Source organism: Equus przewalskii, chromosome 4 (assembly GCF_037783145.1).
Source record: "Equus przewalskii isolate Varuska chromosome 4, EquPr2, whole genome shotgun sequence".
NCBI lineage: Eukaryota > Metazoa > Chordata > Mammalia > Perissodactyla > Equidae > Equus > Equus przewalskii.
Genome location: NC_091834.1, coordinates 88,823,467 through 88,842,185, shown reverse-complemented (window position 1 = coordinate 88,842,185; position 18,719 = coordinate 88,823,467). Strand labels below are relative to the sequence as shown.

At 39.5% G+C, this 18,719-nt stretch overlaps 1 protein-coding gene and 1 long non-coding RNA gene across 23 annotated transcripts in view; one reads left to right on the top strand and one right to left on the bottom strand.

Moving 5' to 3' along the window:
- Positions 1-968: 968 nt before the first annotated feature.
- On the top strand, positions 969-6,434 carry LOC139083075 (uncharacterized). The gene is made up of 3 exons (XR_011539609.1): positions 969-1,108; positions 4,842-4,894; positions 6,349-6,434. It is a non-coding gene; the product is annotated as an uncharacterized lncRNA (long non-coding RNA).
- Positions 6,435-7,123: 689 nt separating this feature from the next.
- The window catches only part of CALD1 (caldesmon 1), a 183,309-nt gene continuing 171,713 nt past the window's right edge, over positions 7,124-18,719 (bottom strand). For 12 of the 22 annotated variants that reach the window (XM_070617755.1, XM_070617759.1, XM_070617764.1 and 9 more), the window contains 4 exons: positions 17,701-17,838; positions 17,170-17,265; positions 11,962-12,042; positions 7,124-9,445 (listed from right to left, as the gene is read on the bottom strand). In XM_070617755.1, the coding sequence (XP_070473856.1) occupies positions 9,437-9,445; positions 11,962-12,042; positions 17,170-17,265; positions 17,701-17,838 (324 nt within the window). In that variant the 3' untranslated portion in view covers positions 7,124-9,436. The remainder of the gene's footprint in view (positions 9,446-11,961; positions 12,043-17,169; positions 17,266-17,700; positions 17,839-18,719) is intronic. The other 10 variants (XM_070617758.1, XM_070617760.1, XM_070617767.1 and 7 more) reach the window with 1 other exon arrangement.

The window sequence follows — 18,719 nt, the reverse complement described above, 5'->3', positions numbered from 1 at the left end:
GGGCCTTGGAAGGGGCGGCTCTTTCGATGGGGTGTCCAGGGAAGCATCTCTGACCAGGAGGCGTTTGAGCAGAGACCTGAAGCAAGAAGGGGATGAGCCATGTGGATGTCTAGGGGAGGACCTTGCCAGGCAGGGGAAGCAGCAAGCACAAAGGTTCCAAGAGAAGCCCTGTTATGAATGTTAGTAGGTGGTACTGTTCAGCCAAAGCTTCGCTGGAGTCAGTATCGTTTGTAAGCAAAGAGATTTCATTAGGACTTGTTTCTTCCCCAAATAAATTTAAAATTGTTTTCTTAAGCACCTGCTTCTTTTTGACTATCTATCTATCTATCTACCTATTTTTACTCCCCTATGCCAGATAGTAGTATGTAGTGAAAATGAAATTCTTTGCATTTAAGTTAAAGTGGAAGTAAGGCCTGGAGTAAACTTCTACCAAGGCCTTTCTGTCAGTCTGAATTTTTGTTCCCCTTCCCTGTGATCCTATCAGAGAAGGTTACTGGACAGACTTCTTGTATCGCCAGCTTCTGCCTTTTGGGAAGGCAGCTTTATCTCTGCAGCAACTTGTCCTGCTCCAACTTTTTGGTGAATTTATTTGCTCCAAGTCTGCAGTATAAAAGGCAATGTAATAAAAGTAGAGTAAGAAAAGAGGAAAAGAAAAACCAAAACAGTACTCCAAAAGGCACAATTCCTAGAGCGGGAATCAGGAGGAAAGTTCACTTTAGCAACATGGCCAAATGTATGTTCTGTTAGGAATATAATTCATTTTGTGTAATTATATCATTTTGATTCGTTGAACAGAGACTTAAATGTATGTAACATAAAGTGATAGGACAACGAGTTATTTATGACATCACAGAAGTTAGTCTGGGGCTGTAGACGTCTTGTCACAGTTTGGCTCAGGAAGCCAGACTGGGTCCCTGGAGCCCTGGTGTCATCTGGGACCGTCGTGGCCTTCCTCAGCCTCTCTGGGTCTACATGTCCCAGTAGAGGCCAGACCTCTGGAACTGTTTCCAAGCTCCAGTCTTGAGATCTGCCCCGGCCAGTCCACTCTCCGAGACTCAGCTCAAGGGTTATCCCCAGAGTGAAGTCTTTCCTCGGCCCTCTGTGACTGGTAGAATTCGTTTGTTTCATTGGTTTGTATAATATGTCTAAATTTGGGGGCTGTGGTGAAGCATCCTTCTCCTGAACACTTGGAAATGAGGTGGTAAGAGTGCCCCCTGCCTGCTCAACAGATGAGGACCGGATAATCACCCCAGAGAGAAGGATTGGTTCCCAGGCTCAGTGTGATTCTCATGACAAAGAACATGAAATGGTCTTTTTTTTTCTCCAATAACTGCCACTGAGCTAGGCCATGGTAAAATGCCTTTCCCGTTGAGGACATGTTGGCCTGATTCCATAACTTTGCAGCAATTTTCAGCTACTAAAACAGTTCCATATTGGTATTTAAGATTTCATTCTGGGATTTGATATTAAGTACATTTTAAACTTCAATTTCAAACTCAATTCAGAGCCGCCCTCCTCCTCACCCCCAGGCGGCTCTGCGCTTGGGAAGTGGGAGGGAGATGGTATTTTGCTGTTTACTCGTCCCTTCTTCCTTCTAGGTGCCAGTTCCTTGTGTTAGGATGAGCAGGGGCTGGGGAAGCCAAGTTGCAGTCTACACGGTTGGTCTCAAGTGCTGTCTTTGATCTTTGTCTGTGGGCTTCATGAGGAGAGCCGTGGCTCCGACCTGGCCCCCTGACAAGGGACCCTCTTCAAGGCACGCTTCTGCGCAATAACAATCTCTTGTGACAGATTGTGGGGAATAGAAGTTAGGGATGTTGGCTCGAGAGCTGACTCCCTGGGGCCAAATATTCTGCCACATAATAGCCCTATGACCTTGAGCAAATTTTTTAACTTCTCTGCACTTCAACTTATTTACATGTAAAGTGGGGATAATACAATGGTACTTACCTTGTAGGGCTGTTGTGAGGATTGATGAGTGAAGAACATGTAAAGTAAGGGCCCAGTAAATATTCTATCATTATCATTTGACCAGCTCATCTCCAACTGGTGACACTGATAACCGTGTCCCTCTGATACTTGGGCATCTACCTGCCTTGCTATGCTGATCCCTGCACTATATGCACTCTATATAGACTATAGAGTGTCACCACTGACCCAGTGTCATCTTCACAGCCAGCTCTAGGACTGGTGGACATATATTAGATCTGTGTTCCATACCCTGGCACAGCACTGTCCTGCCTGGCCTGCTCTTTTTGATTCCCTTTTCTATGGGCTCAGCTAGCATAGAGACAAATTAGCCAACTCCTGGCTAGGCAGCCATCCAACAGAAAATAAAATGCCAGCCTCCCCTTCATTCAGACACCCATGGTCCTTATTAGTGACTCTCTTGGAAGCTCCCTCTCTTGGAAGCAGCACCTTAATCCACAGACTATAACATTCTGCTCACAGGAACCTAGGGTTCTCGTGAGGACAATTTCTCATTGCAAACTAACGCACTGGCATTCTGACTTTATACAGTATATTGAGTTTCTGAGCTTGGTTGATTTACTGGTGCAGCCACAAAAGAAGAAAATAGATCTCTTCTCTGGGTGCTGACCAAATCATTTTTCAGGCTGTAAAGCTTAATAGCAGACCTTGATCTGAGGCAAGTTAGTGCTACCTGATTATTCTAAGAAGTGCCTGGCTATTTTTCTCCCAGAAGTACCAGTCTTCTATTTCTTCACACAGCTCTCTCCTCTTTGCCTCTGTTATACTCCTTTACCCACCTCTGTCATAGCGTCAATTAACACTTTATTGCACTCAATCTATTCATTTCTTTCTCCTGCTATTTAGCTTCAAAGCCCCTTGAGGGCAGGGGCTGGGTCTTCAGCTGTCTTTGTACTTCTGGTGCCCCATGTCGACTGGCATTTGTAGGCCTTTAATAAAGACGTCTAACAAATTTGCTGAGTGTTTAGTATGTGAAAGGTACAGTGCTAAGAACCGTGAGCACGAGGAGGTGTAAGATCTGGTTGTCAATGAGGAGTTTGCTCTTGTAGGGCAGGCATGCCCATTTTGAGTTGGGGATTCTTCTGCTGTGCCTCTATAACACTTGATGTACATCTCTGTTTAGGATTCACCACACAGTAATGTCAACATCTAGTCTTCTCTAATAGTTTCTGAGCCTTTGGAGGGGGAGGTCTGACCTTCCCTTTGCATTCTGATTGCTGAGTCCGGTGCCTGATGTTCACAAGGCAGGCACTCACAATAAGTGTGTGAAATAACTAATAAGAATGAAGGTTTATACAAGTTGGTGTGCTGGGGTCATAGAGTAAGTTTTCTTAGATAAGGTGGGGCTCAAACTTGGTTTCAATGAACTTAGGGATGGAAAAAAATAATGCTGTTATATTAGATAACAGACAATGTGTAAGCACAGATCAGAATGTACATAGTATCTTCCAGAGAGATTTGGGTGAAAATATCCAGCAAGTAGAAATATAGGACTGGTGGTTACCAGGGATGTCAATTTTCAAGATATACTCTTGGGAAAATTGGAACCATATGGCATAGGGGAATGGTTTTCAAAGTATGGTCCGTGGGACCAGCAGTATTAGCATCATGTGAGAACTTGTTAGAAATGCAAATTCTCAGGCCCCACCCCAGACCTACTGAATCAGAAACGCTGGGGCAGGGCAATATGTGTTTTAAGAAGCCCTTCAGATGATCCTGATGCACCCCAGCATTTGAGAACCACTGGCATAGAAGGTTGAGAGTATGGATTCTGGAACAAGAATACTCAGCTGTGTGGTCATGGGTAGGTTACTTAACCTTTCTGGGCCTCAGGTTCCTTATAAAATGGAGATAGTAATGGTACCTACCTGCTAAGGTTGTTGTGAGGATTAAGACAGTTTATATATAAAATGTTAGGTCACAGGAGGTGATTTCATTGTATTGTTTCCACTGAGAATCTTTGAAGCACAAATTCTCATAGAGAGCCTAGAGTGAAAGAGACCTTGCTACTCAAAGTGTGATCTCCAAAGCAGCAGGAGCGACTGCAACATCAGCTGGGAGTCCTTCAGAAGTGCAGAATCTCAGGCCCCTCCCCATACCTACTGTATCAGAATCTGCATTTTACAAATAGGTATCGCTTTGAGTGGCAAAGAGGTGTTATACGACTCGACTCTAGACCCACCAAATGAGAATCTCCTGGGAGTGGAACCTACGTATTTCCATGATTTCCACCATTGATTCTGAGGTTCACTAGGGACTGAGGAACCCCGGGGAACGTAGGACAGCTGATTTCCATCACTTGAACAAAACTCAAGCACCTGTGTTACTAATGTTGGCAGGTACTAGGCGTACAAAAGACAGCATTTATTCTAAGAAAAGCAGGTTGGGATGGAAGAATGCCAAATAAGGTTGAAAACAAGCTAAGAAATTCATCTTGTGTTCTGTATGATTGTAGTTCTTTTGTATAATTTTTATATTAGTACATTAGGCAAGAGATCATTGAATGAAGTTTCTTTATCCAAGTGGAAATGACCAGTTGGGCCTTCTAAAACCTATTTTAATGAAAAATTTTTTGGAAATCATATTTCAAGATAGCAAAAGCCCTCATCACTTAAAGCATGCTTTTGGCAAAACCTCTGCTATTAAACTGTATTAGAGTAAAGAGGCCCACATTCTTTATGGAGCTGAGATGCAGGGCTGAGTTGATACAGGAATTATAAATCTGGGAACAAAAATGTTATAAAACAAATTAACCTCTGAGAACTCTAAAAATTCCGCTACACAAATTGACAGCAGCACATCTAGCAGAGTTTATAAACTCGGTTGCTCCTGAAGTCATCTTCTCTCTTATCCAGCCCCATTATGTGTGGAGCACTTGGTGTACTGCTGGGACACAAAGGAATATAAGGTAAATTTTTTTTTTGTCCTGGACTACCCAAGGTTGAAGTGTTCTCTTCTTTCCCTTAACACTGAATTATGTACTACATAATTCTTTGACGATTATCTACTAGAGTCGTGTGATATTTTCTCTCTTAAATTCTTGAATTGGTACTCAATATTTTGTAACTTCTCATGTCTTTATCATGTATCATTTATCTCCCCACTAGAATAATGTAGTTGGTTCCCCACACTGAAGGCAGGTGGCAATCTATGTGAAGACCAGATTACTTCAAGCTCTTACTTCACTCTTACTTCCAGGAGGCAGGCCTTTGGAGATCCAACCATAAACTGGAAGTAATTTGCTAAATCCTCATCCTTGACAGAAGGTTATGACTTTTTCCTCTGGCCCCATTGGGGTGCAAAGTCTCATTCAGCCTCTCAGCTGTCTCTTGTAAGAGATGAGCATACGTTCTGAAGCGGAAGTAGTCCTGGCATAAAGGCAAGAGAGAAAAGTAACATAGAACAGGTGCACATGACTAGGATGCTATTTAAATGGAAAAATGTCAGTAACTACATTACAGATGAAAAGACTAAATACACTAGTTAAAACTCAAAGAGGATCAGACGGGATTCAAACCCAAACCCAAACCATTTGATTTTCAGAGACACGGATCTAAAACTGAAGGATATACAAAGGTTGAAAGTAAAGGAGTGGAAAAAGTTATAGCATGCAAGTGCTAACCAAAAGAAAGCCACTGTAGCAATGTTAAGAATAGGAAAAATCAACTTGAAGGCAAAAATCCTTGCTACAAATCGTCACTTCATAATGATAAAATATTTACTTCGCTAAAAAGATATAATCATTCTAGATTTCCATGTGCACCTAAAACATGACCTTAAACTACAGAAAGCAAAACTAACAGAATTGCAAGGAGAAATGGACAAACCCATAGTCATAGGGGGAGACTTTCACAGTTCTCTCTCAGGAATAGAACAAAGGGACACAAAAATCGGTGAGGATATAGAATGTTTGGACAACATGATTACTACACTTGACACAAATAGACATAGCACTCGAATAGAAACCTTTTAGGTCATCTCCTTACTCCTTTGGAAGAACACGTATTTAGGGTCGTAAGATGTTTTTTACTTATCCATTCCTTTATTTGGAGCACACCTGCACACAACGGTAGGAAAAAGCCTACAATACAGACCTGTTTCTGTCTCACTCAAGAGACTCTTACTTCTTTGAGCTCATACCCTGAATATGCACCTTGTAAAAATAATTTTCATCCATCCCTACTCCCTTCAGTTTAGTACTAGATTGTATTATTTTCGTTGCTTAATTTTGTGAATTGACTTTGATGACAACTGTCTTATTGTCTAAACTTATTGTCCTTCTTGTTAGGATGTAGAAGTTAAAAGTAGTAATAATTTTTTAAGTTACATCAACTTAGTTAATTCTGTCAATCTCATGGGCAGGATTTAGGGGACTGTTCAGGAGCTCTGGACTCACAATTTTAAACCTTTTTGAGAAGAACCTCAGATTTCAGACCGAATAGTGCTACATAAATATGCAAAATTACCGCAAAAACCATCTTTGGATTTCAATGTAATTGCCAGTGCCTTGCAAATAGTAAGTATTCTGCAAAATGAATGGTGCATATTAAATGGGTATTTCTACCACAAAAAACAATATCTTTGGGAAAACAGTACTGCTATCTTAGGAGCAAGAGGGGTAGTGTGTAACAACACTAGGAATGAGAGGGAGGATGGAGGAACACTTGATAATTTTTTTCTTTTGGTGAGGAAGATTTGCTCTGAGCTAACATCTGTGCCAACCTTCCTCTATTTTGTATGTGTGTCACCGCCACAGCGTAGCTTGATGAGTGGCATAGATCTGTGCCCAAGATCCAAACCCATGGACCCAGGCCACTGAAGTGGAGCATGCTGGACTTATCCATGACGCCACAAGGCCGGCCTGATAATTTTTTTTTTTGAAGAATTTTTTTAATCCCTCTTTTTAGCCTTTTCTATACATTTTTGGTCAGCTGTCCATACCAGAGCAATTTTCAATATTTTGTTAGAGAACTGCCTGTAATAAGAAGTATTTAAAAAATATGAAATGGCTTTTCTTCTTTAAAGAGTGAAACCAAGACTCAATCTGATATAAACATCTTGCTATGCCATCATCTTTATTACAACAGATATAACTCTTGTAATCAATATAGTACAAAAAATCAGTGAGGCAAAGGCATTTGGAGGAATTCCATTTATTGTGGATGCATTTTCACAATATATATTTATTGCAGCGATCAATTATCAGTGAAAAATATCAAGTGTTTATAAAATTTTTAGGAATGGCAGATTCACAGAACATGCTAGTCACCTTGCAGTTTTACCTCTTAAAGATAAGAAAGAAAATTGTAATCAAACAAGTAAACAAGGAATTTATTTTTCAAAAGATTAAATCCAAACTGAACAAAATTCTACCCTAAAACTTATTCCATCCAAATATTGGAATAAAAGCCAGGATTGATATATTCTCTTAACTTTAGACTTTCTAGAAAAAATATATAATAGTGATCAGGAGAAGCTCTTATTCAAAAGCACAACAAAGCAATGTTACCTCGCCATAGGCCTTAATTCAAACTTCGATCCATTTCACTTCAATGATGTGAGTCGATGTGAAATGGGGCACTGCATATGAATTCTAGTTCACCTTATCATAGACTCATGTCTGCTCTGTCATGGGTGGATGACTTGTGCAATCTTGGCGGCTTTCCTTCCTTTGGCCCAAGTGTGCTAAAAGCTAGAGAATTCAACTACTCTTTACTGATTTATGAGGAAAATAGACTTTGGAAGGCAGTGGTCACTCCTCAGGCCAGCCCTGCCCTGACTAGCTCTTCCAGGGGAATACTGTAGATTAGAAAATAGTCATTTAGAAGGCTCTCTCATTGTGGTAGGAATTGAGAGTAAGACAATTTTGGTTAAGTCAAATGAGGTATAAGTTTATATAACTACACTCTATGTATATCTCTATGCTAGAACACATTGCCAAGACACTGGAACACTCTTATCATCTATTGTGAAGAATAGATGAACACTTAGAAGCTAAAATAAGATCTGGTATTTGGCTTGTGTGTGTAAAAATGAGGAGTCGATAAAGACTCTCGGCGGAAAAAGTAAAACTAGTAAAAGTTACATATATTTTTTGAAAGTTCAACACATTATCAACTTATGACAAGTATCAATGACTAATGAAAGTACAAAAGTTTAATTTAAAAAATGTTTCAGTATATCAAAGAGGGAAGTATTGTCATGACTCCTAGATACTGGATTTTGCACACTTTTCTCTGCTTCCAGACATTAGCCAAAGTTGGTCTTTGTATACCCATACATGGAATTCCAATCTGTACAGTCTTGTCACTAAAATTCTTGTCTTTAAATTTTAGAGAAGGAAAAGATCTCGGATATCATCTAAGCCAGCCTACTGTGAACTTGATTGTTAAGAATAAAGTTTTGAGCAAGCTTTCGGTTTGACCCAGATAGACGGTAGATTTAGTAAAATTCATGCTGGACTTCAAGATTGCCTTTAATTATAAACTAAATACTATGTTTTATAGAAAATGTCAACTCATTTTGACGCAACTAATCTCTCTTTTTTCTTACAGGTTATCTATCGGGCATTGGAAACATATCGATACCTATTCTGCCATGTCTCTATTGGCAAATATGAAATATTAATATAATATTGTGATCTTTAATTTTTAAAAAGCTGTGATATTGGCTAGTTACAACGTCATATTGCTAAATATAATAGTCTAGCACATAAAAAAGCTTTCTACCATTCGTGTGTTTGTATACGTGTATGCACATACATACATGATCAGGTCATCTAAAATGTGGTTCACTATCACTACCAAAGAAATCCACAAAGCAACCAACCTAAAGAACGCACTACCACTGTCAGCTAACATCATAATCCAATTTAGATATTCATCAGCATGAAAAAAGTAATACCTTAACAGTACATATTTTTTTTTTAAGACAATCATTATTGCAGTATCTCATCTGAAATGGATTACTTTCAGAAAGTGTTACAATTGCCTACGAAGATAGTTTCTTCCATGCTTTATTCTAAAGTGCAGAAACAACATGACTTCTGTATTTAAAAAAACCCACGATGGTTTGTTTTTCTGGATACTGCACACACTCCTCAGGCAATTTTCAACTTGAATCTCCTTTTGTTGACTTCCGATATGGCTGGTATCACCGTTCAGACACAGAGTTTTGATGATCAGTAGAAAAGTCTCTATTTCACAGCATGGGTTTCTTTAGAAACAGGCTCCTGTGCAAAGGCAGTACTTTTACCATGAACATCTCTAGACTGTGATTATTAAATATAGTGATAATATACATAGGTTTACTGGGATAATGAAAAATAAAACAAAAGGAAATGAACTCAATTTAGTAAATCAACATAAATATAAAACAGAGCAAATTAGCCCCCTTCGGTGAGCTGGTCTAGCATCTTGAGCGGCTCCTTTGGATTCTTTCTTGAACCATCTCAAACCTGCTAAGAGAAGAGAGCTTTAAATTGGCAGCCCACAGTGTTTCAGGCAGACACTTTGTGTCAGAAGAAACAAAAAGGAATTATAATATGGCAGGAATAAATATTTACGAAAGGGAAGATTATTATTGGCATTCTGTTCAAATACGCTCCTCTTCTTTCAGTCTACGTTTTCTTCTGTTGATTTTTTCACTTTTCTATTTCTTTCTTTCTCCTTTATGTTCCCCTTTCCCTATCTTGGGCTTCAGCCTTGCTCATTGCATTCAGAGTCAAGAAGATTTTTTTTTTATCTCCACTATAAGAGCCAGGAATCTATAATGTGCATTCCAGAACGGGCATACGTGACTTGAAGGGCTCAGTCTTGGCCGTCAAGTCACCATGGCGAAGTGGCGGATGTTTATGTTTAGTTTTCTCCCATTTTTTGTTTCCTCCCTCCTATTCTTACCCCACTTCCCTTGAAACTTATCTGACCCATAGTTTTATTCCTATACCATTATTTTTCCTTAGCTAGCTGCTAAAAATCCTTGCTGAGGTATTCATGGAAGTTAAAGTGTTGTGAATTGGTATTTTCAAATGCGTTGTGTATTTTCATTTCAAAGGAATGACTGCGTGCACAGTGAGTTTGACATTTTGGAGCAAAGGAGCTACCTCCTCCGCTGCCTCATAAACTCAGCGCTGGGCCTGGTGGCTATATTATTATTACTGTAGGAAAAGTTCCATGGCACAGACCAAGGAGGAGGGGTGGTGGTATGAAGCCTCACCCTGTCACCTTTCCACCTAGCACCACCATGTTGCACAGTTCCAGGGAGTACCACTCATGCTGTCTTGTGAGTAGTGTTCTCTTGAGTCCTCCCATTAGAGACTGTATCTTTACTCCACTTCCCGGAACCCTGACTCAGAGGAATGTTATCCAGAGGGACTCCATTATACCTGTGATGATGGACTATGGACAGCTGACATCCCCTACTCAGAAAGAAGACCATATAAACATTTGGACTGTCATATCTGAAAGGTCAGAGACTTATGCTAGAAGGCTATAATAGCTTAGGCCAACAAAAGTTCATTCTTCATTTAAAAAAAAAACCTAAAAATAATACCTTTATCCTCTTCCACCAGGAGAAAATTGTATAAGGGACTTTAAAACTATATTTTCTGCTGAATATACAATCCTTGAAAGCAGCATGTATAATGGTTAGGAATGCAGGTTCAGATCAGACTGCCTGAGTTTCAGTCCAGGCTTTGCTATTTATTTGCTGTGTGGCTTTGGGAAAGTTACTTAACCTCTCTGTGTCTCATTTTCCTTAACTTTAAATGGGGATAATAATACTTCACATGGTAGTTGGAAGGTCAAATGAAATAATGTAGGTTAAGAAGGTAGACCAGTACTTTGCATATAGTGGACGCTAACTAAGTGTTGTTTGTAGTGATGATAGTTATTACTAGGTACTTTTAATATTACCAATGACTTAGAAAACTGAACTTATTTAAAAGTCATTTTAAGTAGAGAGGCTGGGCTAATGGATTTTCTTGGAATGTAAGAGTGATCAAGAACTCATAGAGAAGATGGAGTAACACATTTAGGCAGCTGCACGAGACGTGAGAGCATGTAGAAAGTTGGAAAATAATGCTCTCACTTCAGTGGGTGTTCTCCAGTCACCTTTGAGGTGTTCTTCAGTCCTGAGTTTGCTTAAAAAGTGATTCTGTCGCTAGAGTTCTAAGTGGACTCATAAGCAGACTGTTCTAATCTCACTTATTGTTGGTTTCTGATTTCTCCCTTTTCAGTTTTCCATCTATTAATGAGTCTTTTCCTTTAAGAGAAGACTGGGATTATTACTTGAAATGGGGAAGGGCTACAATTAGGAGTTGAATTAGCTCCTTATACAACAAGGGGTCCTATTTTTAGGCTGAGGTTCATCTAGATACTGTCCAGAGCTCCCTTTATGAAGAATGAACATACTCTTTGAGCAGAAGACCAAAAAAAGACAAATCCAAGCATTCTTAGTCATGAGTTTTCATAGGGTAGCAAAATTTGCCTAACCTTGGAATATTATTTTAATATTTTGCCATAGCAACCTTAAATCCCAGGGCGCTGGCAATGTAACCCCTTAGAATGGTTCCAGAAAGCAGCTTTGAAACCACTCAGAAAGACAGATGTTTCTCCCTAGGTGATCTTCCAATGGCGATGACTCCAAGTCTGGACTTTGTAAGGAAATGTAGACTATGGTTATACCATCCAGCCTTCTGCTGTCAACACTCCTACCACTATGGCGTTCCCAGAATGTCTTCCTGGGCACTACTCCATAGGTTTGGAGAATTTATGTTGTATGACTGACAAACCTGCAATGCTAAAAGGCCCCATGAACTTTGCCTTTCACTGTACAATATACAGGTCTTTAGAAACTGATGGTTACCCAGGCAAAGATCTGTGGACCAGTGATATTTCTCATTTGACCCTGGGACATCATACTGCAGGATACAGCAGGAAAAGAACCCATGAAAAACAAATCTTCCAAGTAGATTACCTTAGTGGGGGAAGTGACCTTATCCACAGATTGCTTTTCCCAGAGGTTCCGCTTGCCAGATACGTCTCCTGGCCTCAAATCCTAGTGAAGAGAAAGCAGAAAAAAATTGATAGGCGGCCATTTATATTTTCTGGCCAGATCTAAATAAATCACCATATCTATTGTTTCTTTGTTTGAATCAGTTTCTTGTTTAATATGCTTTATCCTAATGATCCGAAACGGATGGCATCCAAAGGATCATTGGCTGTTGTTTTTTTATGTAGAACTTGACCTGTGTTATGATATGAGAATGGGCTGGAAATATGCAGCGTTTAGGTCCTGTCCTCTCACTAAGGACTTACTGGTCCTTATTGGTCAGTAAACTTGGAATATAAGCATATTTAAAATAATGTAGCCTATTTTTAACTTTTTATGCTCTTAGAAGTGACTAGAGCATAGGTTCGTTATAAAGAATTCCTTTGGAGTCGGGTAAGGATTTCACCCTTTGCAGATGAACTTTCTTTTGGTGCCCTGCTGTGTCCCTTCGCCCTTACGACTTTAGTGCCTGCCAGCCTAACTTCCAACCACCAACACCGCATTTCTTGCCCGAGAACTTTCCCTGGCTATAGATGCCCCCGTTTGCCCACCCAGGAGGCGGCTGGAATTTCAGAGAGTTAACATGCCCAGGAGCAGTCCTCAACCACTCACTGATGAGCTTTGGTGCAAGAATATTTCTCAGGCTCACTCATGCCTCTGGTAGGAGATCTATGAGGCATGGCTTCATGGTGGCTTCCAGGGTTTTCCCAGTTGGATTAAGTTTTAATAGCCCACGTGGTTTCTTGCTTAATAACATTCTTTATTGGCTGTCTTCTTTCCCCCCATCTCACTTCCTGCAGCGTTTTCTTCACCGCCAAAGTACACGACTTGTACTAGAATCACTATCTTAGGGTCCACTTCTGGGCAGCCCAAACTAAGACACTTTTCTAATTGCACTTTCCTAGGACTAAAATCGTTGTGTGTTTCCTGGGGAGCAAGTGGATAATTCAGAAGTGTATCAGTAAAACCTAGCCCCACAAAAATAAACATGGACCACAAATTGTACCCATAAGAGAAACTGACAGTTGATGACATATGTGAGAACATGAGGAAATCTTGGGAAGAAAACACTAAAATATGATCGATAACAGTTATATAGATTTGATTCTTTATTTATTACCTCATAATTAATTTAGTTTGGATAAGAATCCAAATTTCTGTTTCCATTTACTTTTCTTCCAGTATTTGCGTATATTAGTACTTGGCAAAAGGTAGTCTGTAGAAAATAAATGTGTTTTACTGAAATAGTAATGTTTATTTTGGCACACCCCTTTCTCATTAGGAAGGCAAAATTAGTAGTAATTGCATTTATCCGTGGACACCACTCTAAATGGACATATTTTTGATAGATAGTATTGAGATTTCAACACTGAAAATGCACTGGTTAAATGGTCCCATGTGAAGCATTTCAGATTTGCCTTAATCTTGCTGATTTTCTGGATTTCCAATGTGGCATGAATTCCTGATATTCTATTAGAGAGCTACACCTATTTAACTTGGAACCAGTAAGCAACAAATCAGATTGTTTTTAAAGAATTCCACTACATTCGCCAATGTTGGTTGAAGCTGCCAAACTGTCTGGAAGACTGTTTTAAAATGTTGGAAACTATAATTAGGAACATGCTAATGGAAGCTCGGGTAAGTGGCTATTATTACTTTATTTATTTGATTCATAGAAGACAAATATTTTTCTTTCACATGAATTTTCTTCTGCCGAAGAAAATGGATTGTATCTCCCTTGAAACCTGCCCATGAATCTTTCGAGATCACTTAAAGAATATAAAGAGTCTATTTGAAGAAAATATTAACTTCTAAGTGGCAAGCTGGAATTTTAAATCAAAGGGGAAATAGAAATAAAATTACCTGACCAGACTACATTTTAGAGAAAGACCCACTCCTGAAGAAATGGGAGAAATGAAGGCCGGAGAAGCACGTTTCCCATCAACCAGAGATCAAAGAATGAAGAAGAGAATGCAGCTGAGAAAGACATTGTTGGTTTTTGTTTTTAAACAAAAAGAGAGATAAATTAGCATTTTAATTGCTGTATATAACATGTAGCTTAGACAAGAACAGACAAACCAGCTAAAACAGACATACAGAACTGAATTCCAGCTACAAAGTTACACTGAAATCCTGTAAATTCTACCCACAAATAGCAATAGATGTCCCAGTAAGGAATCAGGTATAGATCAATGTTTATTTTTAAATAAGTCAATTTTCAGGGACCCCAAATAATATTGATTTGACAAACTGTTTTGAGCACTTCTAATTCTTAGCATATATGAAAATTATATAACTTGGTATAGGATGGCTTTTCTCTTCAGTGAATTTTAGAACAACGCTAATCCCAAAGGAAAGACTCATTTCCTTCTTGAGGTTTCACTGGGTGAGGACCATTTTGGTGAAGGAATTTTCGTCTGATTTTTCCTTAATGGCCACATGCCACACATCTGCAAACACAAACCTAGGCTCTCCTCTCCAACCATATATGCCAAAGAATATAAACAAGGGACTGAGAATAAACCACCTCTGGTCCAAAATTAGAAAGCACCTTTGGGGCTTCCTATTTGCTGTCATCTTTATGTAATCCTCTGACATCCTGGGCTCAGAGTCAGACTGACCAGAGTCCCACAGGTGTCAAACTCAGATGCTGGCCAGGCTGGAAACACAAATGCCTGAAGAGGCTTGGTGTAAGAAAATAAGGAAAAGAGGGAATCAATAAATTCAAGAGTACATGCCTCCACACCTCAAAAATGTGTTCAGATTATAATTTAAGAAAGGAAAATAAAGCACAATGGTGTGGGTCAAACTACACAGATCTTAGCTGCAGGCCACCAGTGTGAGACCCCCTGAAGAAGACCTGGACAAGATCCTTGCTCAACCTGTCTTTCTAAGCTTGCTTCCCAGACTTGACCTCTGCCAGCCAAGTTTTATGCAGCTGCAGGATCTTTCCAGTTCTTTCCACAGTTTGGAAATTTCATTTCTTTTCTGCTGGACCCAAAGTGTCTGTAAATTACCCTCCTGTCTTGCTGGGCTCCAAGTCACGTCCTCTCCCAAAGAGACCACCATCTTGCTATCATACTTTGACAGAATGCTGTCTCTACCAGCCCTGGAATGTGCACACACCTTAAAGTTGCTTATTAAGGATACTCAAATTAGCTCTTTATTTACCATATCAGTTACATACTGCTTTCTTCTGATCTGGCCTTCATTTGGGAAGTCACCCTAGTCTACAAAATCCAATGGGACGTGGAGAAAAAAAGAGATCACTACAATCTATACTAAAGGGTACATTCTTCTTCCCTTTTCTTTCCACCCTCTAGTAGATGGTCTGGCAAATTACTTACTAAATAGAAAGTAAAGCAGACAATGATTTTGTAATTTCCCTGTAATACCATTTTGTCCTGCCACTTTTAGGAGGCTTTCAATAACCTCCGACAATGAGGCTTTTTGTGGAAACCTTGACACAGTTATACGTACTGTAATAATAACTGAATTGAGTTTTCTAAACCCTCCCATTGGGGTGACATAGACGGTGATAGGCTCATTAGTTAAAGTGCTGGTGAAAGGGTATGGGTCAAGTCCCGGACCAACATATGAGTATAATCTGGTATAGAAATGAAATAGATCACAAATACTATAAATGTGAAAAAAAATGACCCTCTCTTCCAGCAATGTGCCATACTCGTCCAAGAAGGAAACAATTACCTTTCTCTCTTTATCCTGGCTATCTTGAGAGATCTTCAGTGGGCCCATGAACCTGCTGAACCTGGATTATATGCATGTTCTGGGGGAGAGGATCCTTAGGTTTCATGAGGTTTTCAAAGGGCTCCATAATTCACAAAAGTTAATAGTTACTGGTCTGGAACCACAAAACTTATATAAATTGCCATTTAAAAAAATAATTTCTACTCTTTATATCACCTTGGGTGCTGGGGAAACATGAGGCACTAAAGAGCACATACTTTTTGGGTAGGGTCCCTCCCCTCAACTGTCTCCTTTTATAGGCCCCTTTCCTGTATTTACTAGGAGAGGGAAAAAAGATGTTTTTCAATATATAAAGACTTTCCAATTATAAATTGTGCTTACATTAGTTTTATATCTCCTGTGAGCCCTTGGGCAATGAATCTTGGGCTGAATATTAATTAAATAACTATAAGGAGTTGCGCCCAAGAAGAGTATGGAAACGTTTCCATTTCTTCTTTTTTCTTTCTAAGTTGGAAAAGTAATCAACTTTAGTGACTTTGGAGATTAAACATGGAGCCAATGGATGCAATTAAATGCTCAATGATGCAGAGGCCTAGGCTTTGGAAAGCTTTTCTTCTACCTCTGGAATGGAGTGGTTATGACACTCAAGTCTCTGCCCCCTTGGGCACCAACAAAGGTATAAAAGCCACCTTAACAGAGAAAGCTCACCAATATAGAGTAGGGAGCTTAATAAGGTTTTTGATTATAATGATAAGTACAAGGCAATTATCAAATACATTCAGTGAAAAGACTGAAAGAACATTTTTATAGTAAGATAGCCACACTTAAGAAAATATTAGATTTCCAAAAATAACATTTATAAGCAGTTTTTATAGTTTCTACTTTTACTGGACTTTTAAAAATGGCCTTCCTTTGGAGGTGTCGACATAAAATTACGGCAATTATTTCAACAACTACCCAATAACTATTTTTGTGCTAAGTTACAGAATTTGGCAAATTAGAAAATATGGGTTCAAAATAGCCAACACACACATTCTTTTGGGAATAAGTTTGGGGTGCTCTTGATAGAGAAGTGGCCAAGGTAATTTGACATTTTCATTTTCAAATTCCTAGCTATAATTTATAGAATAGAAGCTAAACAAACAGACCAGTTAAGAGTGTAAATTTGAACTGCCTCCACGTCCAGGTCAATTACAACTCTCAGGGTAAAGAGGTGATTATGGTTCCATTTTGCCCTCTGGGTATTAGGGTGCAGCTGCTTGGGGCGGTTCTCTCTGAATCTGCACGCCTCCTTGCTTGTTATTCAGTAGTGACAGCAAAGAATAGGAGTACTGTCTTTCCCAGGCAACAGACCAACTGCCTGTTTTCTTCCGCTGCTGGAAGCTGAGAGATCAAAGAAATTCAGAAAAACCCAAGGCTACTTACAGAAGGTTTGGGAGCAGGTGATTTGTTTCCATCTGGGGTTTTGGTCAGCCATTCATTGATGCGGCTGGAAACTCCCACCTTCAAGCCAGCAGTTTCCTACAGAGTCAATCGTGCAAAATATTAAAGGAAAAAATTAACTACTGGGAAAGAAATCTTCAAAGCAACCTCAAAATGCTTTTAAGTATTATAATCAATTTCTGATGTTACATTTAGTATTTGAGTAAAATAAACCTTAAACTTGATATTTAAAGAACATGTTATCTGGTTTTCTTTTCCCTGCACCCTACTGCACCCAGACCCCAAGGGTTGAAGATTAATTTCAGGCACTTGATTTAGAATACTGTGGCCAGAGCATAGTATGTAGTCTAGCCTCACGGAACATATTCTTTCTGAACTTGCTGTGGCATTCATTGCAAAGGAAAGCAAGCATTATACCGTCTTCACTGCTTTTATTATTAACTGGTATGATTCCTAAAAAAAGGAAAAAAAAATCCACCCTCCAAAATTAAAAAGCAAAAATCCTATGCTCACCTTATTTGGTGTGCCTGAAGCAGCAGGGGGCGAAAACACATTCCCCTTCTCCCACATGCTCTTGATATTGCGCACGCCTTCGGCGGGGACAGGAAGATCCGAGGCTGCAGGCTTCGTAGGTTTTGCAGTTTTTGTTCCCTGAAGTGTGTGAATTATTTTTAGGATTGGCACTGATAAGTTTGTTCTCACAAACTTCTAGTGAGCTTATCTTCCTCAATATTATCATTTAAAAAATTCATTGTGTAAACCCCTTCACCAATGATAAGAGTCTTAATTTCTATTGTAAAACTACCTTTTGACGACATATATACCTCAAACTGAACCTTAAGATCTAGATCAGAGGGTCTTACAAGAGAGAAATATGTTTTTTATTGGGACAACAGTTATTGTTAAGGTGATGTTCTACTTCATTTCTTCAACAGATACTTCTTAAGTGCCTACTGTGTGCAGGGCATTGTGCTAGGCTCTGGGAATATAGTGGTACTCAAGACAGTCTGCTCTGGAAGCTGCAGTGCACTTACATTTTAATAGAAGAGAAAGATAGTAACCAGTTATATACTAGTGTTTATTTCACATTGTGGTGAGTGCTATGCAAGATAAATGTAGGGCTTTGAAGCATACCAAGAGAGCACACAAGAGGGGAATGATACTTAGTTTAGGGGAGCAAAGAAGTCTACTCTGAGGAAGTGACGTTTAAACCCAGAACTCACAGAAGATCTGGAAGTGACTAGGTGAAAAAAGGAGCAAATGCCACTCCATGCAGAAGGAACAGCATATGCAAAGAACCGAAGACAGCAACATGCTCAAAGACTGAAAGATTGAGAGACCTCTGCATGGAGAACATAGTGGAAGGAGGAAAGAATGGATGTAAGGTTGAAACGTGTCCTTTCGAGATACTTCTCCAGCAGTAGTGATGGGTATTTTCAGAATCATGCAATTGCTCTGGTGGTCTTGGTTATGTGGTCTGGGGCATGTATTGTCAAGGTGGTCAGCTAGGGTAAGTGGTACCATCAGTGGCC